Source organism: Papio anubis, chromosome 9 (assembly GCF_008728515.1).
Source record: "Papio anubis isolate 15944 chromosome 9, Panubis1.0, whole genome shotgun sequence".
Lineage (NCBI taxonomy): Eukaryota > Metazoa > Chordata > Mammalia > Primates > Cercopithecidae > Papio > Papio anubis.
This window is the reverse complement of record NC_044984.1, coordinates 46,840,670-46,867,279: the sequence shown is the minus strand read 5'-3', so window position 1 is coordinate 46,867,279 and position 26,610 is coordinate 46,840,670. Positions and strand designations below refer to the sequence as shown.

General features: G+C 56.0%; 1 protein-coding gene and 1 long non-coding RNA gene across 4 annotated transcripts; one reads left to right on the top strand and one right to left on the bottom strand.

Annotated features, from left to right (window-relative positions):
* Positions 1-1,412: 1,412 nt before the first annotated feature.
* NR4A1 (nuclear receptor subfamily 4 group A member 1) lies at positions 1,413-26,399 on the bottom strand. Of its 3 annotated transcripts, XM_003906400.3 has the most exons (8): positions 26,146-26,399; positions 21,675-21,794; positions 6,340-7,217; positions 5,390-5,519; positions 4,904-5,055; positions 4,290-4,492; positions 4,019-4,197; positions 1,413-2,226 (listed from the first exon to the last, which is right to left on the bottom strand). In XM_003906400.3, exons 1-8 carry the CDS (start codon positions 26,237-26,239, stop codon positions 1,970-1,972), a joined length of 2,013 nt encoding a protein of 670 aa, XP_003906449.2. In that variant the 5' UTR covers positions 26,240-26,399; the 3' UTR covers positions 1,413-1,969. The 3 variants fall into 3 exon arrangements, with proteins under 3 accessions (XP_003906449.2, XP_021778072.2, XP_003906447.2); XM_021922380.2 differs by lacking the exons at positions 21,675-21,794; positions 26,146-26,399 and adding an exon at positions 19,703-20,450; XM_003906398.3 differs by lacking the exons at positions 21,675-21,794; positions 26,146-26,399 and adding an exon at positions 9,888-10,049.
* Positions 10,197-18,752, top strand: LOC103875759. The gene is made up of 3 exons (XR_634691.4): positions 10,197-11,276; positions 17,268-17,339; positions 18,646-18,752. It is a non-coding gene; the product is annotated as an uncharacterized LOC103875759 (long non-coding RNA).
* Positions 26,400-26,610: the final 211 nt, after the last annotated feature.

The following is a 26,610-nucleotide window of genomic DNA, read 5'->3' as shown; positions in this document are numbered from 1 at the left end:
GCACTGGGGAAGGCCCTTCTCACCCCTATCCAGTCGAGAGCCCTATTCTGTCTGGCCCCATCCAGTAGGAGCTGCCCCTCAGCCAGCCAGTTCCCAGGGACCATGGAGGTGGAGACTTGGGGGTCCTGGGCCAAGGGCTATGAGGAACATGTGTGAGGGCACTGCCTTCAGGCCTCCTACTGGGTCCTAGAGAAGGAAACAGTGAGGCTGGGCGAGCACTGAGCACAGGAAGGGTGCCATGCCCTGCATGGTGACCAACTCCTGTGGGCCTCAGGTTAGGTCCGTCTGGGTCTGTTTCTTAAAAGGGTGGCCCCAGGCTACCTGCATTACAAGCACCTGGGTACTTCCTAAGACTGAAGTTTCGTGGGCCCCCTCGCCTCCCCAAATCTGAGTCTTTGGGGGTAGATCCCAGGAATCTGCATTTTAAGCCAGCTGACTAAACAACTGATGAGCCTGGGGGGTTGGAGGGCCTACGTGGTGACACGGGCACAGGTAGGGACTTCTTGCCAAGAAGGTGAGGGCCACCAGATCCCTGGATCCTCTTGTTGGGGTGGCAGGAGAGTGGGGAGGAATGTTGAGAATGTTGAGAATGTTAAAACACTGAATACAGGCCAGTCCGGTGGCTCACGCCTGTAACCCCAGCACTTTGGGAGGCCGAGGCAGGCGGATCACGAGGTCAGGAGATCGAGACCATCCTGGCTAACACGGTGAAACCCCCTCTCTATTAAAAATACAAAAAATTAGCCGGGCGTGGTGGCGGGCGCCTGTAGTCCCAGCTACTCTGGAGGCTGAGGCAGGAGAATGGTGTGAACCTGGGAGGCGGAGCTTGCAGTGAGCCGAGATCACACCACTGCACTCCAGCCTGGGTGACAGAGCGAGACTCCGTCTCAAAAAAAAAAAACAAACAAAAAAACAAAACACTGAATACAACAGCTACTACCAATTTGGGCTTACTTAAACTCAGCCCATGCTAAACATTACACACACACTCCTCTGATCCTAAAAGCTCTGTGAGGCTGGGTCTATTCCTGTTTTATGGATGTGGAAATCAATAATCAGAGAATAATGTGTCCAGATTAGGAACTGTGACAACCCTGAGATCTGCGGCTAAGTATATTGCTAGGGTCCTGCAGTAACCCCTGGGCTAGTCGGCCACTGCAGGCCCCTGCAATGAGCCAGGCATGTCTAGTGGAGGCTTCCCATGTGTTAGAAATTAGTCTAAGTGCTTTGCGTAACAACCTCGTGGAGCAGGTGTCATTATTATCCACCTTTTACAAATACGTACACTGAGGCCTGACAGCTCAGACTGGTAACATCCAAGTTTCATCTTGAGCGACCCATCTCTTATGTAATGATGAGGTGTGTCGGGTGGGGGAGTGGGGAGCGGGCATCAGAGACAGACTGAATCCCAGTTCCAGCTACATGTCTATTTTTTATTCAATATATTAAATATATTAATCAGAAAAGTCACATACTATAAATCCAGGAAAATACACAAATATAAATGTCAGAATCTGTCATTTGTCTTCTTCCTAGAGTGACAGTTTATGTACATGTGGAAGGAGGGTAGGAAGAGAGAGCCAGCAAGAGGCTGGAAAGGCTGCCCAGGTGGGTGGGGCCCATCCCTTCCTCCCAACCCCACTCCCACCTCAAGCTCTTTCTTCCTGTATTTACAGCAGCACTGGGCTTATTTACAGCACGGCGCTATGTGTTAAAAACGGTTTATCTTACAAAAAACATAAAGGCCAGGGCCAGGCTGGGGGAATAAGACAAATCGTGGGGTCACCCCCATGAATGCATCCCCTCCCCAAGGGCTTGAGCTCCCTGCCAACCTCCTGGAGCAGGTGAGAAGGTGGAGTCATTCTGCAGCGCAGGCCCAGGCTTGGGGGTGCTCTGGGGGTCCGTGGACTAAAGGCACGTGGGGTGGCGTATGAGAGTGCACATGTGCACACGTGTTCCCAGGCGGGGGTCAGAAGGGCAGCGTGTCCATGAAGATCTTGTCGATGATGGGTGGAGGGGGCACCAAGTCCTCCAACTTGAGGTAGAATATACGCTGCAGGCCCTGGGTGCACAGGGTCCGGAGCTCGGGCAGTTTGCCCAACAGACGTGACAGGCAGCTGGCCGGCTGGGGCTCGCCCGCCACAGCTGCCACGTGCTCCTTCAAGCAGCTGGCGATGCGGTTCTGCAGCTCCTCCACCCGCCGCGGCTCCTGCAGCCCATGCCGGTCTGCGGGGAGTGTACAGGATTAGCCGCACATCTGACAACCAGGCCCCCAAAGCCCCAGCCTCCCCAGGCCCCTAAAACTGCTGCCCCGACCACCCCTCAGGCTCTGCTGGCACTTCACAAAAGCGCGTTCACATGTTGGCCATTAGTAAGCATCATCACAAGTCTGAGAGGCAGTAACCCTCATTATCCTCGTACTCCAAGTGAGAACCCAAGGCCCAGGAGGCTAATGACTTGCCCAGGGTCACAAATGGGAAATAAAATCCTAACCGAGGTTTTCCGGCTAGATCATTGGGTTTTTAAAATCTAGACTGTTCTGAGAAACTCAGCCTCAGAACTCAACACCCCTCAGCCCAGAGTACCTCTGATTGTGTTCTATATAGTTGGGTCCCCTGTGCAATTTAAGTGAAAAAAGGAACGAGGGTGGATTCTTTCCTTTAAAAAACAGAGATCTGAAAACCTCTGCATTCAACACCAGATTCCATCCTGCAGAACTACATTTACATAAAGTCCAAAACAGGCACAGCCAATCTGATCTGCACTGTCACAAGTCACAGTGAAGGGCTGGGCGTGGTGGCTTATGCCTGTAATCCCAGCACTTTAGGAGGCTGAGGCAGGAGAATAACTTGAGCCCAGGAGTTTGAGACCAACCTGGGCAACATGGTGAGGTACCATCTTATTTTTTTTTTTTTTTTTTTTTGAGACGGAGTCTCGCTCTGTCGCCCAGGCTGGAGTGCTGTGGCCGGATCTCAGCTCACTGCAAGCTCCGCCTCCCGGGTTCACGCCATTCTCCTGCCTCAGCCTCCGGAGTAGCTGGGACTACAGGCGCCCACCACCTCGCCCGGCTAGTTTTTTTTTTTGTATTTTTCAGTAGAGACGGGGTTTCACCGTGTTAGCCAGGATGGTCTCGATCTCCTGACCTCGTGATCCGCCCGTCTCGGCCTCCCAAAGTGCTGGGATTACAGGCTTGAGCCACCGCGCCCAGCCTACCATCTTATTTTTTAAAATTTTTAAATAAAAAGTAGTGGTTACCCTTGGGGAAGGCAAATGACTGGAAGGGGCATAATAATGGGTTCTGGGGGGCAGTTATGTGCTCTTTCTTGACCAAGGCGCTGGTTGGGTAAGTGTGGTTTATAAAAATTTACCATTTGTGTACTTTTCTACATGCAGCAAAATTGACAGGAAGGTTTTCAAAACAAGCCAATACCCCTGGCCGGGCGTGGTGGCTTACAACTGTAATCCCAGCACCTTGGGAGGCAGAGGTGGGAGGATCATGAGGTCAGGAGATCGAGACCATCCTGGCCAATATGGTGAAACCCCATCTCTACTAAAAATACAAAAAACTAGCCAGGCGAGGTGGCGGGCGCCTGTAGTCTCAGCTACTCGGGAGGCTGAGGCAGGAGAATGGTGTGAACCTGGGAGGCGGAGCTTGCAGTGAGCCGAGATCACGCCACTGCACTCCAGCCTGGGCGACAGAGCGAGACTCCATCTCAAAACAACAACAACAACAAAAAAAAAACAAGCCAATACCCTAGGCCACATACATGACACCTGCAGTCTAGATCCTGGCAGTCTGGGACCAAAGGCTGTCTTGGGCTTTAGAGCTGGATGCAGCTGAGCCCATCTCCAATTCCTATGGTCCCTACTTTACTGTTGGTATGAGCCCGGGGCAGTGCAGGGGCCCAGAAAGTGCTAGATCCCAGCTCACCAAACTCCCTGGGACAGTGCCCTCCTGAGAACCAGTCAACTCCCTGACACCCACTCCCTTGGACCTGGTGTGGTGCTGGTCACTCACCGGTGATGAGGACAAGAGCAGAGAGGCAGGCGAAGGCAGGGACATCGACAACCAAGCTGTGCAGGGACCTTGAGAAGGCCAGGATGCTGTCAATCCAGTCGCCGAAGCCACGGGCACACTGCAGCCGGTGTAGCACCAGGCCTGAGCAGAAGATGAGCTTGCCCTCTCCTGGCTTAGACCTGGCAGGCAGATGGGCACGAAGAGCGATCAGGGTGGTTCACAGGCAGGTGTATCAGGGAAAGGGCCTGGGCAGACAGTCGGCAGCTCTCACCTGTATGCCAGGCGGAGGATGAAGAGCTCCAGGAAGGCTGACTCCAGCAACAGGTCCTGGTCAGCTGGTGACAGCTCAGCAAAGCCAGGGATCTTCTCCGCCCACTTGCGGATGACCTCCAGAGAACCGGAGAGCAGGTCGTAGAACTGCTGTACATCCCCAGCATCTTCCTTCCCAAAGCGGGGCAGCACCAGCTCCTGAAACTAGGAGGATGGTCCAGTGGGGTCAGCACCCCAGGCAGGGTCCTGCACCCACTGCCACATACGGCTGTGTCAGACACTTGGATGCCAGATCCTGGGGGTGGGAGTGGATGTGAGATCCTGCCCAGGCTCTCACTTGCCAAGTCTCACATATTAACCCAGGGCTGCAGCTGCCAACAGGACACATTTTTCTAATTGGCCACCTGCCTGAGGGGTTGCATTTTCCCATCTGGTCAGCCCAGAGGGGGCTCCTCTCTTTGATCTATCAAACCGGAGGGGGTAGCTTTTCTTTCTTTCTTTTTTAAACTTCCTTTCTCATTCTATCCTTCTGGAGGGGACAGCTCTCCTAACATGCACAAAGGCACTGCATGTGCTCATAGCCCTCCCCTAGGCAGGCACGGGGTGGGACCTCACCTTGGAGTAGTCCAGTTTGGCAGTGCTGGGCCCTGAGTCCAGGTGTGCACGGACCAGGGAAGTGAGGAGATTGGCAGGGGAGGCATCTGGAGGCTGCTTGGGTTTTGAAGGTAGCCGGCCCCGCCGCCCCTTCAGGCTGTCTGTTCGGACAACTGCAAAGGAACGGGTAGGGGTGAGGAAGGAAGGGATCTGAGGAAGGGCCTCTCAGCCCAAGCCGCGCACACCACTGCTGAGATGCGCCCCACCGAGTCCCTAGGACCCAAAGCCCCTGAGATCCAAGGTACCCTACAGGGACCTCCCCCTGCCACCACCCTCACAATCCAGGCAGGTGTAGGCTGCCTCCCTCCAAGGCCTGGGGTTCAGAGATGGGGTGGAAATAAGACATGCCCTCCCCTGGGTCATCCAGGGCAGAAGCCTGGGGACCCTGCTGGTCCCACTCCAATCAAGCCTACCCTTGCCCCGCTGGGCTGCACCCCAGCCACATACCTTCCTTCACCATGCCCACCGCCAGGCACTTCTGGAAGCGGCAGAACTGGCAGCGGTTTCGCCGCCTCTTGTCCACAGGGCAGTCCTTGTTAGCCAGGCAGATGTACTTGGCGTTTTTCTGCACTGTGCGCTGGGTGGGGGGGCAACACGGAACAGGCTGTCAAGAGTGTGGGGTGGGGAGGGGGGAGCCTAGGGGAGAGGACTGTCCAGATCCTGCTGCCATTGCAGACAAAAGCACTCTCTGTTCACAGCTATTTTTCTAACATTTGGGTGGCAAGGGAGGGAGAGCTAGGGGGTTGGGGGGGAGAGAAAAGTCTTGAAGACATTGGGGGAGGTTTCTCCCTCTGAGGAAGACCCCAGGACACAATATCGGGGACCAGGGTCTCTCCGGCAGTCCAGACACCTGTATTTTTTCATGGGCTCTTGTCCGCCTGCCCTCTCCCTAGGGCAGACAGGAGAGGGCCAAAGGGCTGGGGGTGGGGACGGGAAGTTAAGCAGGCACCATCGCTGGGACAAACACACAGCCTGTTCCCAAGTCCACCCCTAGTCCTCAGGAACCAAACCCTCCGCCGGGATCCTTTCATCTCACGCCAGGAACATGAGAGCGCGAGGGCACCCCTTCCCACTAGAACCTTGAGTTGGGGGAGGACAGGCAGAGAAAAACCAGAGGCTGGCCAGGCACCCCTGCAGCCCATATCTGCCCATATCTCACCCCTCCCTCCAGCTCTGTGCAATCCCATGGGCCCCTGAGTGTCCTGTCGAATGAAAGCTTCCAGCCCTGGCATCTATGGGTCTCCAGGAAGGCGGCCCACCTGGCAGGGCTGACCCCATCCTGCAGGACAGAACTTAGCTGGGAGGAGAATCCAGGGGGTGACCACAGGTCCCAATGGGATGAGAGGCCAGCCTCTCTTCATTTCCAACAAAAAGCCCCACCCGGGGCCGCGCAGTACCTTGAAGAAGCCCTTGCAGCCCTCGCAGGTGCGGACACCATAATGCTGGCATGACGCGTTGTCCCCACACACAGCACAGCGGCCTTCAGTTCCACCTGGGGCCCCGCTCCGGGCCTTGGTTGAGGTCACGGGTGCATCCAGTATCCCCGAGCCCTCAAGGTGTGGAGAAGTGGGTGCCAAACCTGGGAAGGCGGTTGGCATGGAATAGCTCTCTCCCTCCCCCAGCTGGTGGGTGGCCTGTGAGGGGAACAACTTCAGGGGGCTCTGGGCCAGGCTGGGGCTGGGACCGGTGGGAGGACTGAAGGAAAAGAAGGCTGGAGGCTGTGGGGGCCCAGACGCTTTGGGCAGCTGCTCTGTCCATGCCCGCAGGCCTTCGTAAGTCTGGCTGGGCGAGAAGTGGCCGAATGAGCCATCCCAGGGAGAGAGCTGGGGCGGCTGGAAGCTGGGCGTGGACGGTGATGGGGCCGAGCAGGGGCTGCCATAGTAGTCAGAGCCACTGGAGGACAGGGCCTCATCCACTGGGCCGCTCAGGGGGCCGGGGTAGCAGCCGTACACCTGGAAGTCCTCGAATTTGAAGGAGGCAGAGGCAGGGGAGGTAGCTGAGGACGAGGATGTGGAGGAGGCCGAGGAGGAGGCTGAGGAGCATGGCTGGACTGTTCCCGGCAGCTGGTAGAGGAAGGTGTCAAACTCTCCTGTGTAGCCGTCCATGAAGGTGCTGAAGCTGGGCAGGGCAGTGGGGGCAGCGGGGGCCGCCTCAGGGCTGGCCAGGTCCATGGTGGGCTTGATGAACTCAGGGGTCAGGGGGTCGCTTGCCAGGTGGTCACGGGGTCCTGGACTCGGTGCTGGTGTCCCATATTGGGCTTGGATACAGGGCATCTCTGGAGAGAGAGGAGACCCCAGGGAGGGAAAGGAGAGTCAGTGAGAGAAGCCTATAGCCTGGTCTCAAAGTATTTGGGCCCCAGAGCAGCAAGGTGGCAGGAATCCCAGCCTAAAGATGGGACAGAGGCATCAGGACCAGAGCACCCAGGAATCCTGACCCCTGGCCTGAGTACCGTCTCGACTTAGATGCCACAAAGCCCCTGGGCAGCGGCCCAGCATGAGTGGGCTCCGTCAGAAGGCCAGCCACACCCTAGTCAGCCTGGGAACCCTAGGGGAGGCATCCAGCCAGCATTTCTCTGCTGGAACAGGGGGAAGCTGTGTTCCTCTAGCCCCCTGACCCTCCCGCCCCCCTGCCCGGGGAAGGCGTGGTGGGGGCTGGGAAAAGGGTGAGTGGGAGAGGCAGCTCAGCAAAGCCTCAGCCCAGCTCCCAGCAGCAGCTCCCTGGGTTGTTTCGCCAACCAGGCACTTCCTGGGAATACTCCCAGGCACATCCCAGCCTCTGCAAAGCCCCTTTTCTCCTCCCCTCGCAGTGCCTAGGAAGAAAGACATCGTGGAAATGGAAGAGGAGCTGGGAGTGAAAGCCCAGCTGCCTAAGAAGGGAAGCCACTCTGCACTGCCCAAGATGCTCCCAGAAGCAAAGAGGAAGGCAGCCTAGGCCTCCTCATCAGTAACCTGGCTCCAGACCTTTAAAGGCCATTTGCTGGGGACAGGGGAAGGGGGAGGAAGGAGACCACAGCCCCCTGGACTCCCAGGAGAATGGACAACAGTACCTAAAAAGAATGTTCTGCTGCCCTCAGTTATTTTAATAAGAGAACTGTGAGAGTCCAGCAGAAGACTTAAGGTGGCTATGCAGGAAGGAGAAGCCTGCTGGTGGGTGGGTGGAAGACATTCTGCCCCTCCACTAAATCGGGGTCTGTGCCCTGAAGAATCCAGGGGCTCAGGCAAAGGGGGTTACACACCCCCAGTCCCAAGGAGCCTGAAGAGAGCCTGAACAGAGATAGCATCATTCAGGTAGATCCTCACATTCACAGAATGGTCAAAAAATAATGCAGAGAAGGCTCCAGGACAGTCTCCCTCCCAACCTCCATGTCTGGGGTCTGCATAACTCCGGCCTCACCAGTCAAGGAGGGAAGCTGGAGAAGAAATCAAGCAGGAACAGAGAGTACCATAATCAAGGGGTGCAGGGATGGGGGTAAAGCCTGTCACCACCTCCTGGCCAAGAACCCAGGAAGTCCTCTCTGGTTCTAGCCTTTCTTCTAACTCCATGGGCCCTGAACAGGGCACCTCCACCCCTAGCCTGACATTCACATAACCAACCAAGACAACAGAGACCCTCGTAGCTCGGGCCCCATCCACCCAGTGGCACCAGTCCACAGGCATGCAGCACCCTGCAAGAGGTGAGGGTGGCCACATCTGCCTGCACTAGGACAGCCTGGGCAGGGATGGGCTGGGGGTGAAGGAGGAAAGACAGCAGTTGGGCAGAACTGGGCGTTCGTTCCTGCCTTATTCAAATCCTGTTTCTCCACCTGGACGTCCCACATCCGGATCAACCCCCATCAATCCCTCCCCCTTCATGCAGGTTCTTAACAACACAAGATACGACCTACATCTAGCCTCATGGGAAGGGGGAGCAGTCCCACAGGAGGAGGAAGAGGCGGGGTTGAAGGAGGGAGTGGGGAGAATCCGGCTTCAGGCAGGTCCTGGCAACAATGTGGCTTGCACCTGTTCTGCTGAACAAGTCTCAGGCTGCACCCTACCTATAAGATCCAACAGGGACTACTGAGGGAGGAGGCATAGCGATGATCCGCATCTGGAGCTGGAATGGTTGGGAGGTATCCTCTAGGCAGCACCGCCCCAAGACTCCAACACTGGCAACTTCTATCCAGGATCCCCAAGGACAAGGGTTTCCACCTCTCTTTGTCTGTCTGTCTGTCTCTTTCTCACACACACACACACACACACACACACACACACACACACACGATCCAAGCCCCAGTGAAATCAATCCTCCCTGTGCTTCCAGAGACCCTGCCCCTGATCCCAAGAAGTCTCCTTTATTCAATACAGAGCAAGCAGCCCTCCACAGCTCAGTCACCAAGCCAGTCACTTCCTTCAGTGATCCGGAGGCTTCCTAACGCACCTCAGACAGAAAGTTCAGGGTGGGGAACCCCTGCCAACTCAGCCACAGCTGAAAACAACTGGGGCACTGGGAGCGGGCTGACAGGCTGGGAGGAAGAAGAGCCTTTTGGAAACCCAATCCCAGTTGGAGTCGTATGGATCCCCAGCAGCACCAAAGCTCTGTGTACCTGTTCCCCCACGGTGTTGTGATCCCCATCCACACCCACCCAAGTTCAGAGCACCCTGCGCCCAGTTGGGCACCCTAGGAGACTGAACTAAGGCCAGCCGTCTGCTGGACAAGTCCCTACTCCCGGCGCCAACCCCAACTCCCTGTGGCTCCCACCTTGCAGGTAGTCAACCTCCCCTACCTCCTACTCGGCACCCCGTAGTTTCCAGTTTGACCTGGGTTCTTATCCCGTTGCACTAGAGCTGCACACTACACCCGCCCTCCTGCATGCTGGCCCTACAACATCCTTTCTGCCCGCGTGTACACCCATCTCCCTCATGCACCACCCCTAAAAACAGATGCACATTCCCCGAAGGGAACCTACCCGGCCGGCTCCCGCTGCCCCTGCCCGGACCGGCGCCCCGAGTCGCAGCCTGGTCCCTGGTCCCGTGTGCGCTCCCGAAGTTCTTCTGTGCACTCCCCCAACTTTCGCAGCCTCAGCCACTGGGACTCCCCGGGCGAGCCCGACCCTCCTCTTAAGCGCTCCGTGACGCACGGGGAGGGGCGGGGGCGCCACTGACGCAGGCCGCCCGGCGAGCTTTGGCCATACAAGGGCGCGGGGGGCGGTGCGGTTCCGGCGGGAGGCGGCCAGGGGGAGGCGCGGCCCGGGGAGCCCGAGGGGGCGGGGCGAGGAGGGGGGGCCTGGAATGTCTGCGCGCGTGACGCACGCGGGGTTCCATTGACGCAGGGAGCGCGGATTGTTTGATCTATAAATAGTCTCCTCGCGCCCGCCGCGCCCGCTAAAAATAGCAACTCCCAGGCCCACTAGGCTCCCCGCACCGGACCCGGGTCCCAGCTGGGGGCCCCCAGGTCCAAAATAACCAGCGGGAGGGCCAGCGCCCGAGAAGGGGCGCTGTAGCGGCCGTGGGGCTTCCCCGGACGAGGATCTCCTCACCCTCCAGCTGCTCCTGGGAGCCAACCGCGCCCGGTCCCTCTGGCTCCCTCCGAGCCCAGCCCCGCCTTTGCACCTTTCTGGAGCCCTAGGGTGTCGCTGCTGCCGCTGCTGGGCGGTCAGGACAGGCCGTGGGCTGGGACAGGCAACTTGGACACACCCTGGGGAGCCTGCGCCCTCACCTCAGCCCTAGGCGCAGCTAGTGCACAGGACGCGGCTTCCCCAGCAGGATCTCAGGCTGAGAGGCTGCCCCTGAGACGTCAGAGCCCCCTCTTAGTCCCTCCAGGCAGTCTCCCTACACAGGACCTTCCGGAGGGCACTGGTTGGCCAGGCCCAAGCTCGGGCCAACAGCTCCGGCTCCACTCCACAAGCTGAACTTGGTTTCGCACCGTCCCTTCCCCAGCCCCTTACAGGGGGAGTGCACCCTACTTGGGAAATTACCGAATTTCAGAACCGGGTGGAGCCTGAGAAATCTTTTCAAACTTGTGCGAACTCTTCCCCATTTTATAAATAAACAGGCTCAGAGAAATAATGGCACTTGCTGAAGGTCACACAGTCAAGTGGTGGCACACGGGTGGAACCCAGGGCCACAGACTGCATCTCTAGGGATCTCTCCACGCCTCTTATCAATCCCCCTCCCCCTGTCCACATCAGAGAGCACCGGCAGCTCTGACCAGTCATCACCTGCCCGGTGGAGTGCGGAACAGCCCGCCAGGGCCCTGCTGGGCACAGACCAGGCTTCAGTCACCTGGAGCTTTCCCTGGTTTGGCCGTCACCCGTCCACCCTGATCTCTCCTGAGCCTGGGGAGCCCTCATGGCAAGGTAAGAGAGGGAAGGGAATTAAAAAAAAAAAAAAAAAAAAAAAAACCCCACAAGGAAAAGAGAGCCCTGCCACCCCACTGCGACCCCCAACCATTCCCCTTCTTCCCATGTAAGTCAATATCCATGAGTTTCTGCTTCCACTGAGCCTGCACCCACCCTGTTCTCACCTCATCTGGTCACCCCATAGGACTTCCTCTGCCCCAGAGGCTCTGCCTGCTCCTGATTTCCGCCCTCAACCCCCATCACAGGTTTCCCACACCCTGGTCTCCAGCCCCCGCTTCTGCCCACTCAAAGGTCCCACAAGCACCTCAAATTTCAGCTGTTCCAGACAGAGCCTGTCATTTCTGCACCTCCTGCCTGCCACCTAATCTCTGCTCCTGATGCCCCATTTGCAACTCTTCATTGTTTCCTGAAATTCTTTTTTGGAACATCTCTTGGGTCCTTTCCTCTCCCCATTTTTGTTTTGTTGTTTTTGAGATAAGGTCTTGTTCTGTCGCCCAGCCTGGAGTGCAGTGGCACGATTATGGCTTACTGCAGCCTCGACCTCCCAGGCTCAAGCCTCTTGCCTTGGCTTCCCAAAGTGCTGGGATTACAGGCATAAGCCACTGCACTCAGCCTCTCCCACTTTCCTACTGCCAGCCACAGCCCATGCCTCACTGGTCCCACAGACCAACTGCCTGCGCGCAGTGACCACTCCTTGCCCACACCCATGAAGACTATCCAGTAGCCTGCCTATCTTCTCTTTCTAAAGCCTCACTGTCCACCACAGATGGAGCAGTCTTCATACAGTTGACCCTTGAACAACACGTTTGAATTGTGTAGGTCCACTTATATGGGGATTTGGGGATTTTTTCAATCCAACGTGGATCCAAAAACCCACATATACAGAGGGCCGACTTTTAGTATCTGCAGGTTCCACAGGGCCAACAGTGGGACTTGAGTATTCACAGTACAAGTTGGGGTCCTGGAGCCAACTCCCTTCATATACTGAGGGGTGACTGTAATGCTGATGGCCAGTGATCTGGTCAGAACCTGCCAGAACCCTCCATCCCAGCAAACAGTCTCAACGTGAATGCGTCTGCAGAGAGCTCTGGGTTGCCCCAAACCATCTTCCTTCAAGGCCACTGGTTGAGCGTGAAGTGTGGGCAGGATGCTGCCAATTGGACCCATCCAGGATCCCTACCTCATTTCAGCCAAAGTTTTGCTTTTCTTTCTCTTAGGCTTTTCCATAAGATTTTGCTTGGATTTTACGGAATCCTTTTGTGGAAAATGACTCCACAGCTTTAAAAAAATAAAAAATAAAAAAAAAGGTTTAAAACCACGTATAGAATTCAAGTCCTCCCATTTTGCAGATTAGGAGACAAGGGTTCCAAGAGGAGTTGCACCTTGCTCAGGAGCACACAGTGTCTTGCTGGGTGGAACCGATCCCAGCTGTGTCACAGGCTGGCTTCCTCACCTAGCACCTGCTTTGCCCCAGGATGTCTCCCTCCACCCCAGCAGGGCCTTCCCTAGAAAATAAAACTAACTTTTTTTTTTGAGACAGAGTCTCGCTCTGTCACCCAGGTTGGAGTGCAGTGGCACAATCTCAGTTCACTGCAAGCTCTGCCTCCCGGGTTCACACCATTCTCCTGCCTCAGCTTCCCGAGTAGCTAGGACTACAGGTGCCCGCCACCATGCCGGCTAATTTGTTTGTATTTTTAGTAGAGATGGGGTTTCACTGTGTTAGCCAGGATGGTCTTGATCTGACCTCGTGATCCGCCTGCCTCGGCCTCACAAAGTGCTGGGATTACAGGCATGAGCCACTGCGCCTGGCCAAAATAAAACCAATTTTAATAGGTAGCAAAAGATAATCAGCCAAGCCAATGTTCTTCCTGCTAACCAGCAAGAACAGGTGTGTTGTCTATGGCTTGACCAGTCTGTGCTCAATCTCCACCCTTGCTAGCTCTTGTTTTGTTTTTTTTTTTTTGTTTTTTTGAGATGGAGTCTCCCTCTGCTGCCCAAGCTGGAGTGCAGTGGCGCGATCTCGGCTCACTGCAAGCTCCGCCTCCCGGGTTCCTGCCATTCTCCTGCCTCAGCCTCCCGAGTAGCTAGGACTACAGGTGCCCGCTCCCAACCAAGCCCAGCTAATTTTTTGTATTTTTAATAGAGACGGTGTTTCACTGTGTTAACCAGGATGGTCTCAATCTCCTGACCTCGTGATCCGCCTGCCTCAGCCTCCCAAAGTGCTGGGATTACAGGCGTGAGCCACCAACCCCCACCCAGCCTTGCTAGCTCTTTGAAAGTTGAACCAGCCTCAAGCTCAGGCACCCTCCTCTCCTCCTAACAACTTGGCATTTGTAAAAAGTGGCACAGACCATCCTGTGAGGTAGGCCCACGCATAAGCCTAAGGAAAACTGAGTGTGGTGAGGAGCTGTCCAGGTCCCTGGTCTGAATCTCAGCATCTAGCCTCCAGATCTGGGCCTGCAGCCCAGGCCCCACCTCCCCAAGCCGCTGCAGGTCATGAAGGCTGCAGTCCTGCTGCCCCAAAGCCTGGAGGAGGATAAGAAACTATAGCTGCCACCTGGTCATGCTTGCAGGGGTGGGGAACGGTGGGGGTGCTCAACACACCACATTCTGAAAATAAGTAAATAAGGAGAAAAAGGCAAAGTCCCTCTGTGGAAACACAGCTGGGGCCACGGATGCAGGTTCCCATGTGGAGCACCTAGCCTAAGATAAAGGCGAGAGAGGTGAAAGGGGCTTGGGGATCCCAGGCCTTGTGGGCCCTCCAGGGAGGATGGCCTGGGCCTGTGAGAGAGTGGAGTCCAGCTAGTGGAACTTTGGAGAAAGGCACAATTGATGTGGACTTTGGGAGGCCTAAAGCAAATGCTGGTCCCAGACTGTCCAGAGACTCCCAGCAGACACTCCCCCAAGTCAACCTTCAAGAACAAGGTCAGAGTGAACAGCTAATTGTCAGGGAGATGGGGTAGGAGGGAACAGGTAATAATGAGAGAGGTATCCAAAACTAGAGACAGGGACCTGAAGGTAAGGCAAGGCCATGACAACACAGAAGGGTAGGTAGAGAAGATGTCATGCTGGAAACGAGACAGCCCCACCCAGTAGTCAGGCCCCCACACCACAGCCCAGCCTATCCATCTGCCCTCATCACCCCAGTTCCCCACCAACCCCATATAAGGACCTTGAGCTAAACCTTCCCATCACCCACTTTGCACATACTGTTTCACCCACTGGGCACACTGTTTCCCTTCCTCCTTTCTATTATAATCCTGCTGATCCTCCAAGACCTCAGCTTAGAGTCTGGACCAGCCCAACTCTTTTTTTTTTTTTTTTTTTTTCCTAAGTCACTATATCCAACTAACTCATTTATAATAAGCTCCTTCTCACTGGGAGTGGGTCAGACCTTGGCCAGGGCACTTCACATGGATTCTTCCATTTAACCCTCTCCCCAACCCTTCCAGGTTTGGAATTACAATCTGCATTGTATAAAGACAAAAACAGAGGCTCGGGGCAGGATTGAAACTCAGGTCCCCTAACTCCCAGTTTTGTGCAGGACCCATTGGCCCTAGACTCTAACCTCCAGAGGCTGTGGCTTCTGGCCCCATGGGCCTTGAGTCTTGTAAGTGAACCACAAAACCAGGTATACACACAACCTATAAACTGAAAATGGAGGTGCCTACAATGGGGGCCTTTGTGGAAATGGACACATTCTAGTTCCCCATCTGGACGATAATCACCCAAGCATGTTCACTCTGGAAAAGTCATCAAATTGTACTTTTTTTTTTTTTTTTGAGACAGAGTCTTGCTCTGTCACCCAGGCTGGAGTGCAGTGGCACAATCTCAGCTCACTCCAACCTCTGCCTCCTGTGTTCAAGCAATTCTCTGCCTCAGCCTCCCGAGTAGCTGGGATGACAGGTGCCTGCCAACACGCCCAGCTAATTTTTTTATTTTTAGTAGAGACGGGGTTTCACCATGTTGGCCGGGCTGGTCTCGAACCCTGACCCGATTACCAGCCTAGCCTCCCAAGTTGGGGTTACGAGCCACCACACCTGGCCAACCTATACTCTTAAGACTGTACTGGCCGGGCCGGTGGCTCAAGCCCAATCCCAGCACTTTGGGGAGGCCGTAGACTGGCGGATCACGAGTTCAGGAGATCGAGACCATCCTGGCTAACACGGTGAAACCCCGCCTTCCCCTACTAAAAATACAAAAAAAATTAGCCGGGCGCAGGTGGTGGGCTTCGTACTCCCAGCTACTCGGGAGGCTGAGGCAGGAGAATGGCATGAACCCGGAGGCGGGTTGCAGGAGCTGGAGATCCGCCACTGCACTCCAGCCTGGGCACAGAGCCAGACTCCGCCTCAAAAAAAAAAAAAGACTGTACTGGCGGCTGAGGCTTGCTCAATCCCAGCACTTTGGGAGGCCGAGGCTGGTGGATCACGAAGTCAGGAGATCTAAAACCATCCTGGCTTACATGGTGAAAACCCCGTCTCTACTAAAAAATACAAAAACTAGCCGGGCGTATGGCGGGCTTCTGTAGCCCCAGCTACCGGAGGCTGAGGCGAGAATGCATGGAACCCGAGGCGGAGTTTGCAGTGAGCCGAGATCATGCCACTGCACTGCAGCCTGGGCGACACAGTGAGATTCTCTGTCTCAAAAAAAAAAAAAAAAAAGACTGTACTCCAGGCACTGTGGCTCATGCCTGAAATCCCAGCACTTTGGGAGGCCGAGGCTAGAGGACTGCTTGAGCCCAGAGTTTGAAACCAGCCTGAGCAACACAGTGAGACCCTTTCCTTACACTAAAATTTTAAAAATTAGCCAGGATGTGGTGGTGCACACTTGTAGTCCCAGCTACTTGGGAGACTGAGGTGGGAAGATTGCTTGAGCCCAGGAGTCTGAGGCTGCAATGAGCCATAATCATGCCATTATACTCCAGCCTGGGCAACAGAGTGAGACCCTGTCTCAAAAAAAAAAAAAAAAAAAAAAAAATTGTACACCTATAATGTGTGCACTTTTCTGTATTATGTTATATTTCCCCCAAAGTTTTGTGTTTGTTTGTTTTTGAGATGGTGTCTGTCGCCCAGGCTGGAGTGCAGTGGTGTGATCTTGGCTCACTGCAAGCTCCACCTCCCGGGTTCACGCCATTCTCCTACCTCAGTCTCCCGAGTAGCTGGGACTACATGTGCCTGCCGCCACGCCCAGTTAATTTTTTGTATTTTTCGTAGAGACGGGGTTTCACGGTGTTAGCCAGGATGGTCTCGATCTCCTGACCTTGTGATCTGCCCGCCTTGGCCTCCCAAAGTGCTGGGATTACAGGTGTGAGCCACCGCGCCCTGCCCAAATTTTATTTTTATTTTATTTTATTTATTTTTATTTTTATTTTTTTTTGAGACGGAGTCTTGCTCTGTCTCCCAGGCTGGAGTGCTGTGGCCGGATCTCAGCTCACTGCAAGCTCCGCCTCCCGGGTTCCCGCCATTCTCCTGCCTCAGCCTCCCGAGTAGCTGGGACTACAGGCGCCCGCCACCTCGCCCGGCTAGTTTTTTGTGTTTTTTAGTAGAGACGGGGTTTCACCGTGTTAGCCAGGATGGTCTCGATCTCCTGACCTCGTGATCCGCCCGTCTCGGCCTCCCAAAGTGCTGGGATTACAGGCTTGAGCCACCGCGCCCGGCCCCAAATTTTATTTTTAAATAGCCACGCCTGAATGAGAGAGACATATTTCTTCATATGGATCCAGATGCAGATGGAATTTATTGAGAACAATTCTTTCAAGTGTGTGCTTCTGAAACCACAGTGGCTGTTTCTTATTATGTATTATTTCTATCAATAGATAGAGTACAAATACGGTTAGCAGGGAATGCAGCATCTCATAGTAGAAAGGGGTCCTCCTGCTGACAACACAGTTTATTTTCTGAGCAGTTCACCAGGCCCTTACCCCTCCTAGTCAAATTTTATGGGGCCCAGGGATTTATCATGTACTTAGACCCATCTCTCACCCACCAGATGTGAACACCATGAGGACAAGGGCACTGTCTGCTACCCCATGCTGGGAAGATCCTTTATACATCCTCAGTGGTAAGTAGCCCAGGGCAGGCCCCAGATGAGCAGCCAATGTCCATCACCATTCCCCAGCCCAGAGGGTGGGGGTAGAGATGGGTAAACAGGAGATGAAGGAAGTGGAATTACACAGCCCTTTTCCCACGCTACCCCTCCACCTTGGGCTGGGCCCCGCCCCTACTAAGTAGAGGTCAGGAACTTGCCCTACTTTCACTGAGACTGTCCCCACCCATGGGCCTCCACACCCTTCCCCTGGGGTGGGCAAAAGGAGTGAGCTTCGCCTTCTCCAGCTCCGAAGTGGCCCTGGGAGCTTCCCCTCAGCCCCAGGGTCTATCGCCAGCCCTGACCTGGCCACTTCCTCTTCCTGCTCTGGCAGTGGGCAGGGGGATTTGCACTGTGGGCAGGGAAGCACTGCCTACTGCCCCGGGGGCTTCCCATGGGCAGCTCTGGGAACCAGGGGGGAAGGGTAAGGCCCAGACCCCTGGCTCTGCTCTCCTGGCCCTTGCCCAAGCCCTACCATGAGCACATGTATCATTATCTCCCCAAAACCAGCCTCCCAGGGACCCAGGTAGGCCTGCACCCCTCCCCTCAGCTCTCAGCAGGGGCCAAAGATGGAAGAGCTTTCAGAGGCATCTTTGTCCAGGAGCTAGCAAGCCTGATGTGTGACCTGAGGCCAGTCCCTTGTCCTCTCCAAGACTGCTTCCTCATCTGCCTAATGCAGACATCACCAGTCCCAGTGCTGGTAGAATTCAGTTCACAATGGAGGGAGAGGTTCAACATCCAAATGTAGCACTGCCTGGGGCCTGGGCTCCCCCACTGTCGTGGGAAATTTGTAATGGCAAGTGAGGGTGGAAGTCGGGAGGCAGGCAGTACCTCCAAGTCACAGGGAAGTGCTACAGGGGGGTGGGTTCCAGGACCCCGACATATACCAAAATCCACGCATACTCAAGTCCCGCACTCGGCCCTGTGGAACTCGTGTCTGCAGTGGGACAACCACAGCGGCCTGCAGCAGAATCCTGGGACTGGCAGGGGCAGGAGATAGCAAGGTCCTCAGCTGGATGGGGGAGCCAGCAGCCCTCCTGCTCCAGGAACTACAAACAGTAACCCCATCTCTACTTCTCCCATTCCTGGGCTGAGTGAGAGGAAATGAGAGTGTGCCCAGCGATGTGGCTCTACCCGGCACTGGGAGAATTCCAGACTCTGTATGCAGCAAGTGGTCAATTAATACTCTGGAGAGAGCCAGTTAATTAAGGAGGTCAGGGTATGGCCACAGAGGCTATCTTCAGTCCAGTGATTTCTCTACCCCTTCCTCCCTCCCTCTCAGGCCAGAAGAAATTAACATACAGCACAAAAGAATAAGATCAGGCTTCAGGAACAACAGCCAGACCGGGCTGGAAAACACTGACAAGATCACGGAGTTCCTTTGGGAAAGGTTGGCCCACGCCTTGAACCTCCCTCGGTTTCCCCCTCAGTCTGTTCAGCTCCTGGCCAGCTCTCTTCTCCTCTCACCTTGGAGGGTCTCCCACCACCTTGCAGAACATCAACACCCACCAAATTCCCTTGCCTCTGTCCAAGGTCTCCACCCAGCCAATGCGGGCAAAATTTCAAATTCCAAAATAAAAACCCTCTGATAACGAGTCCCAGCCGGAAAGACTGATGCACTTTCCTATTGTTAAAGTATTTTTAGTCACAGGCTCTGGATTCGTTTAGAGACTCACGTTCAGAAAGGGGAAAAAAATTTTTTGAGAACTGGGAAGGAGAGCACAGGAGCCTCCCACGTAAGGAGCTGCTGCCTGTTCCATGCTGGGCCAGAGTCCCTGGCCCAGGTCCCGGAGCGTGTTTGTGGCAAGCTGGTTGGCAGACTTGCCAGACCTCTCTCCAGCTCTGCTTCTCAGGCACCCAAAGCAGCTGGGAGGCCCGGCAAGGGCCCGGCAAGGGGGACAGGCCAGGGGCTGAGGGCTCAGCAGGGCACCAAGCCCCTGGCCCAGCCACTCAGTCCCAACTAGTGGGGGCTCAGGGGCCCCTACTCAGAAGCCAATCCTGAGATACCCCAATGGACACCAAACTTGCTGCAGTGACCAGTGCCTCATCCAGATGGGGCGGACAGGAGAGGAAGACGGACCCTGTGGGGAAGCTCTGAGGAAGGAGCTAGACCGCATCACCTGTCTCTGTCCACCTCTCCCAGTTCTCAGTCACAGCGTTCACAAGTCCAACTACCGTCATCCAGCTGTGGTCAAGCTGCACACTCATGCCTCCAACTGTTGGCCACCCTTGCTTCCTCCCCGCAGCCCAAGGCCAAAGGGTTTGGCATGACAGTCGCAATGGGAAAAAATCCAAACAGCCCAGCTCCCATTCCTCAATGTCCCCGTCCCAAGACTCACCAGCTTCGTCCTCACGATCTGCTTTGACCCTGGACAAAGGTCCTGGACAATCGCACGAAGGGAGAATCCCAAGATTGGTTGGGGGCTCTTTCTGGCAGCCTCAGGGAGCCCTGTGGGGAGAGACGTGCTGCCCAGCCAGCCTATCCTCGCAGCCGAGGCCGGGCAGCAGCTGAGCAGGCTCTGGATGTGGTGCTGCCTCCAAGCCGGCGTGTCCTCCTCTGTTTATATAGCAGAAACCAGAGCTGGCCTCTGGGGATGGGGGGAGCCACTTTGGGCCCTCTTGGCTGGGCCTGACTTTGGCCCAGGTCAGCAAGAGCCCAAAATAGTCAGCTGACGGGAGCCCCGGCATGAGCGTGACCCTGGGCCCGTGCCCGGGCCTGGCAGACAGGTGCCCACGTCACAAGACCAGCAGCTCTAGCACTCATGGGGCCCCGGTTGGCAGCCCCTCAGGGTGGCCTTGGCAGTGTATCTGGCATGGGAGTTCCACCCAATCACCACCATCACCCAGACAACGAGGTAAACACAAGGAATTCTGCCCACCAAGGCTGCTGTGTACCCAGAGGGAGAGCTGGGTGCTTAGGAAGCTGGGTCTGGACTGGGGGTGGATGTGGGGGCCGAGTTGAGGGAGGGACACCTGGCCACTGCTGTCATCTACATTCACGTGCCTCCCAAGTCCAGATCTCCAGCTGACCAGAGAACACCTGCCTCTTACAGTAATTCCTCTCCCTGTCTTTGGCCCGAGGTTGGTGGTACAGCGCCTGCTGCCATTGGGAGGCCAGGCGCACACCCAGCCCCACCCCTAGAACAGGAGGCCCTGCTTCCCAGGGCTTCCCCCTTCCCTCCAGGCTGGGACCAGACATCCCATCCTCCCCACCCCAGCCACCTCTCCAAGGCTCTCTGCACCCTGAACGCTGACCCCCTGTGAGGCAACAGTGTTTGGGAAGCTGAGGGAGATATTGAGCCAGCGCCTGCTTCATCCGGGATCTCTCAAGGCCTGGGAGGGCTGCTGCTCAGAGATGGCCCTCTTCCAGGGAAGGAGGAAGGGAATCTCATGGCCCCTGTCTGTCTGGGGTGTAAGGCAGAGCTCCAGCTCCTTTAAGAACCAGGACTACAGTGCCCTTGGCCCCATCTCATGTCCCCAGGAAAGGCCTGCTGGAAATCCCATTCCTGTCGTCCACCTCTCAGTCCCAGATCAGTGTGGGCCTTCTCTGGAAGCACCCTCAGTCAAGGAAGTTATGTCCTCCACCATCAGACCAGGTGCCAGTGCTTGCCAGCTACCCAGGAGGCATGGTTCTGGGCTTGGCTCTGCACATCCTTACTGCAGGACCCCTGGAAAAGTCATTTCTCCCTTCTGTACCTCAGTCTCCTCTTCTGTAAGTGGAGGAGATGTGCTAGATCACAAGTAGTGGAAGGGCTGTCCCTGCCTTCCCATTCACAGAGGCCACCCCCCACACCACAGACTCCACAGGCCCTCAGGCCTGCTGCAGTAAGGAGGGGCAGGCACCGTGCTTTCCATGAGGGAGTGGAGGTCCCGGCCTTCCCTTCATGCACTCACCTGGAGAAGTGTCTACACCCGGGAGACAGGCCAGTTCCCCACTGCCACGTCTGCTCCATGATGCTCCCAGCCCAGTCCCCAGATACCCTATTCCACCCTATCTGCTTCCTGGAACCAGGCACATGCTGCCTTGGGAGCAGCTGTCATCCCCTATTCCTACCAGCCCATGTCACCTGGGCCCAGAGCCCTCCAGCCTATCCTGCCAAGAAAATAAGGCTTCCCCAGTCCCCACACCCACATTACCCCACCTCTGAAGAAATCAGATCCCCCACACTGAACAGCACCTTGGCTGCCACCTCCGCGGGGTTTCCCCTCCATCCCCCTAACCACATCCGCTTTGGGCAGCTCCACCCCCACCTCTGCCCCCCAACCCCACCTGCTGGAGGGGTGTACAAAGGACAATAACAGAACACTTACCACTCTGGATGGACCAACAGGCCTTGGCCAACCACATTATCCTGTCAGCCGTCAGGGCCCAGGAGAAGGCACCAGGCTGCCTGGGAGGGGCAGGGCCTGGCCTCTGTCCATGGTGGAGGCCTACAGAGGGAGAGTCGATGTGAGTGAAGAGAAACCAGCCAGCAAGCACATTCCCTGGAGACAGCATGGCCAGGACACACAGGAATGGGAGCAGTGGCAGGATCCAGGCTGCAAGAGGGGGACAAGCCATCCCAAGGACCTCCCTGGGTTAGGCATCAGAGCCTGGGGGCCCAAGCCCCAGGCAATCTGCTTCCAGGGGTGTAGGGTGTGGCCAGGAGCTGCTGACAGCATCTGGGGCATTTCAGAGCCATATAAACACATCAGCATCTAGTCCCTCCACCTCATACCCTTCTCTGACGTGCACAAAAGGGCATGTTGCAGGCACAGGAAGGGAGCTATTTGTGAGGATATAGCGGAATACCCCTCTCTCCTTAAGGGGCTCTAGTTAGGCCCCTAAAGCCTCAGAGGCCCCCAAAAGGCAAGGGTTCCACTCAGAGTAGAGTGGATGTGGGATCCCAGACTGTCTGGGTTCAAATCCTAGCTCCACTGCTTATCATCTTGGGCAAATTACATAATCTCTTTGTACCTCATGCTCCTCATCTATAAAAATGATGACATCTCTAAAATTAACAATCACAGGGTTATCAGCAGGCTTTTAAAACAGTTTTTTTTTTTTTTTTTTTTTTGAGACGCTTAGGGCAGTGCTAGATACACATATCTGCTACATGTCATTATTAGGAGAAGTTCAATGAGGACACACACATAAAAGCTAGCCACAGACCCTGGTTCCTAGTCCAAGGCACCCTGGGCACCTGGCCTCTCCTTCCAGGGTGGAAGCCAACTATGTGCCTCACCCCACACCCCAGCCTCTTCAGCTCTCCCCTAACCCCGTTCAGCTAGGGTACCTTGACCCACGTCTCTCCTTCTCTTCCTCCACCCACTCCAGTGCTCTCTCCTCTCGACTACGCTCCAGAGTGAGGGCAGAACCAGGCCTTCACTGGCTATTGGACTGCCCTTAAGACCGAGATGAGGTCTGGGAAAAGAGAAGGAGATGATGGGAGCTAGGAGGGACAAAGAGGAGGAGGACCCCAGAGGGTGGGCAATGGGCTTCCTCGTCCTCCTGACCTCTGCCCAAGGTCTACAGGCCAAGGGGAGGACCTCTGGCCCACAGTACCCAGGCTCTCCCCTTACGACATTACCAGCACCCCTCCCTCCCGATCCTGTGGGTATGATGGGGAACAGGAAAAGGCCACAGGAGACAAGGAGGGAAGGGAGGGCAGACTGGAACATCTGGAGCACCTTTAACCCTAAACAGAAAGCAAGACGAGGCTTCCAATCTGCCCCAGCCCATGGACTACACCTGCTTTCCAGGATGACAGTGTCATCCTCCCATCCCCTGGAAACTGGTCTATAATTTCCCCCAGCCTTGTCTTTTCTCCCTACCAGCTCACTGCTGAGAAGGAAGGGTAGGGAGGGCCAAATACCACCTACCATAATCAGGCCCAACCTGAGCACCCAGGTCTTCCCCATCTGGTTCTCAGAACAGGGGCCAGAGTCTGGCACCTGGTGGTGCCCACAAATGATTTTAGCATCTTCAAGCAGGTATCTGTTTCCCTGCCTGCTCCAGATCAAAATGCCCCCCTCAATAGTCACACCACAAGCATTTACTGAGGACCCCCTGGAAGCCAGGCAGTGTGCCCCGAACCACAGGAGAGCCAAGAATGAGCACACCAAGATCCCAGAGCCCCAGGATCTGATAAGGGATGAACCAAGGTCAAGGACAATCTGCACTGGGCAGAGGGCAAACCAAAGGCTGAGTGGGCTTGGCGGAGAAAGTGACCCCCAAAATGGGGTGGACCATCAGGCCAGATTTCAGTCCCCAGTTCCTGCTCCCCACCAACCTCATTTCCCAGCCACTCACTGTGGTCCCGTCACATGGGCCTTCTCTCCCCACTCAGGGCCTCTGCATCCACCATTTCCTCTGCCCAGAACTGGCTCTTCCTGATCAACGAGGTTTCCATTCCCATGTCACCTCCCTGAACAGCTTGCACCCCCACCCCACCACACTAGCCTGATTTTTATTCATCAGAGGTCTAATGTTCACATCTGTTCACTGGTTTATTACCTGTCTACCCAACCAGAATGTAAGGATGCTGTCCATCTCAATCACTGCAGAATCTGCAGTCTCTCAACTCTGCTCAGCACTGGCAGGTGCTCAGTAAGCGTGCGTGGAAAGGTGGGGGGTGCACATGCCTGCATTGGAGCTGTGCTGGGAGGAAGGTCAGCTAGGTGGGGACAGCATTGCAGCTCAAGAGCTGTCCCTTCCATTTGGGGACAGATCCAAGAGCCAGAGCGTTCTTCCTTATGTTGAATCACATCCCTGACTCTAAAAGTCCCTGGATCCCAGCTCTGTCCCCTGCACTGGCCCACAGGAAGCCTCATTCTAGTCCTTCCTAGCAAGTATTTTAGTCTTTTCTTAACTAAACTGCCCCTTGCAACAGGACACCGCTGACAGGCCCTCTGCCTGACAGGCCCTGGTGGCCTCCTGAGTACAAGCTCTACATTGGCCAATATCCCTACCCAGAAATGGGAATATTACTACTATTAGCAATAACAACAGCCGCTAATATTTGTTAAACAACATGTGCCAGATACATTAAGCACTTTACATGCATTTTCTCATTTCAGCCTCACAATGCTATGAAGAAGGGATTATTATTATAAACATTTTACCAATGAGGAAACTAAGGCCCAGAAAGAAATGTTAAGCAACTTGCCGAAGGTCACACAGCTAGGAATTGGCAAAACTGAGATTAGAACCCAGGGAGCCTAACCAAGGAGTCCAGAATCAGGCATTCTTGCTCCCCCTACCGCCCACTTGGACCTGTGTAGTGGATGGAGGCTTCACACTGCACAGAGCAGTCCCACAGCCTCCGTCCAGGGAACAGCTCAGAAGCTAAGGGCCTGGGTTCCTGGGCCTTTGAGCCAGGCACACGGCCTGAACTCCTCAGCTGACTTTCTTAAGTCCAGCAGAGGCCTCAGCACAGGCCTCATCAGTCACATTCACATTGTTAATCTCGGCCCATCCTTCTGCCCAGTTGCCTTCAATTAGAATCTTGATTTTATACTGTGCACTTGTCATTCCTCACAGCTCTGCATGACTACAAGGAGTCGGCTGACTTCCTTTTTAAGTCTTCATCCAAGTCACTGATCTTAAACGTTCACTTGGAGTAGGTCTAGGAGCAGGTCTTGTAGCCCCACCACTAGGGCTCCAGGCCAGGCTGACAACAGCCCCCAAATCCATCAGCACCCACTGGGCATAACTGTTGTGAAACCGACCCCTGCTCAGCCTGCGTTTTTCCAATGTGCCGCTAATACTAGCCCCACATCCAAATTAACAATTCACTGTAAACCAGCTCTGTAGCATTTCCCCTATCCACCAAGTCATCTATCAAAAACGAAGGCATAAAAACGATATGAGCCTGCCAGGCGCGGTGGCTCACGCCTGTAATCTCAGCACTTTGGGAGGCCGAGGCGGGCGGATCACAAGGTCAGCAGTTCGAGTCCAGTCTAGCCAATATGGTGAAACCCTGTCTCTACTAAAAATACAAAAATTAGCCAGGCGTGGTGGCGGGCGCCTGTAGTCCCAGCTACTGGGGAGGCTGAGGCAGGAGACTCACTTGAACCCGGGAGATGGAGGTTGCAGTGAGCCGAGATCACGCCACTGCACTCCAGCCTGGGCAACAGAGCAAGACTTCATTTCAAAAAAAAAAAGGGGGGGGGGGGTAGGTTGTGGAGGGGAATGAGCCAAGTCAGAGAACTGTGTCCTGTCCTCAACACAGACCACCATGGTAAGGAGGTCTGGAAATACCGCGCCCCCACCCCTCCCAATACAAGGAGGGAAGATGTTGCGGCAAAAAAAACAAAACAACAACCAAAAAAACACGCCTGGGAGACACAAGCCCCAAGTCCTAATCCCCAGCTCCGCCTGATTCCACGAGACCCCCAGCCTTGGTTTCTTGACTCAGTCCCGTGAAGGGGTTGCATCGCGCAGCATCCGTCCCTCCCGGCTGGGTCTCCTAGTAGACTCCTGGAAGCTCCCGCGCTCCTGGAACCGGTTCCCGCAGCCGGCGGGGAAATGGAAGGAATTTCTCTGGCCTGGCCACCTCCAGCGCCCCTCGTGGGCCAAACCCCACCCTTGGCGGGCTGGGGAGAGAAAGCCTTGGCCGTCGCCCTTGGGGGCTGACTCTGAGCCAGCAAGTTCCGCTGGGAATCCAGTCCCTCCCCCGACTCCCCAGTTTCCAAGCGGGACTCCGGCGTGGCCCTGAGCCCGCCCCAAGGCATCCACCAAAGACCCGAGATTGCCCGGCCTTTCCGGGGCCCACCTCCCGCCACCCCGGCGGCCCCTCACCTGGCCCCGCGGGCTCCTCTAGCGTCTCCACTCCTGCTTTCCGGGGTCGCGCACCAGCAGGCCCTGAGCTGCTCTGCGCCGCAGGGGCGCCCATGCCTGGAGGCCGGGGGTCGCGGGCGCCGCGCTGGGACCCCGCCAGTTCCGCCGCCGCCGCCGCCGCCGCCTCGCGCTCCTGCAGCCGCGCCGCCGCCGCTCGGCGCCCGCCCCCAGAGCCCCCGCCCGCAGTTCCGGCCTCGCCGCGCCCCCCGCCCCCGCGCCCGCGGCCGCCCGCGCGCGCTGTCCCAGCCCCGGCGCGCCTCCCCCGGCGGGCGGGGCGGGGACCGTGACGCGTGCCCATTGACGTCTCCGGAATCCCGGCGGCGGCGGCCGACGCAGCCTCATCAATGGGGCTAAAAATAGCTGCGCCCGGAATAGCCGCGAGCGCCCCGCCCCGCGGCTCCCCCTACGCCGCACACCCGGTTACAT

Bases quoted from the DNA above. Each gene is read 5' to 3' on its own strand.
- NR4A1 (XM_003906400.3), bottom strand. From the start codon at position 26,239: ATGGGCGCCCCTGCGGCGCAGAGCAGCTCAGGGCCTGCTGGTGCGCGA. The intron at 21,795-26,145 runs GTGAGGGGCCGC...CTCCCTCTGTAG, and splicing joins AGAGGAGCCCGCGGGGCCAG to GCCTCCACCATGGACAGAGG. The intron at 5,056-5,389 runs GTATGTGGCTGG...GTTCCTTTGCAG, and splicing joins GGTGGGCATGGTGAAGGAAG to TTGTCCGAACAGACAGCCTG.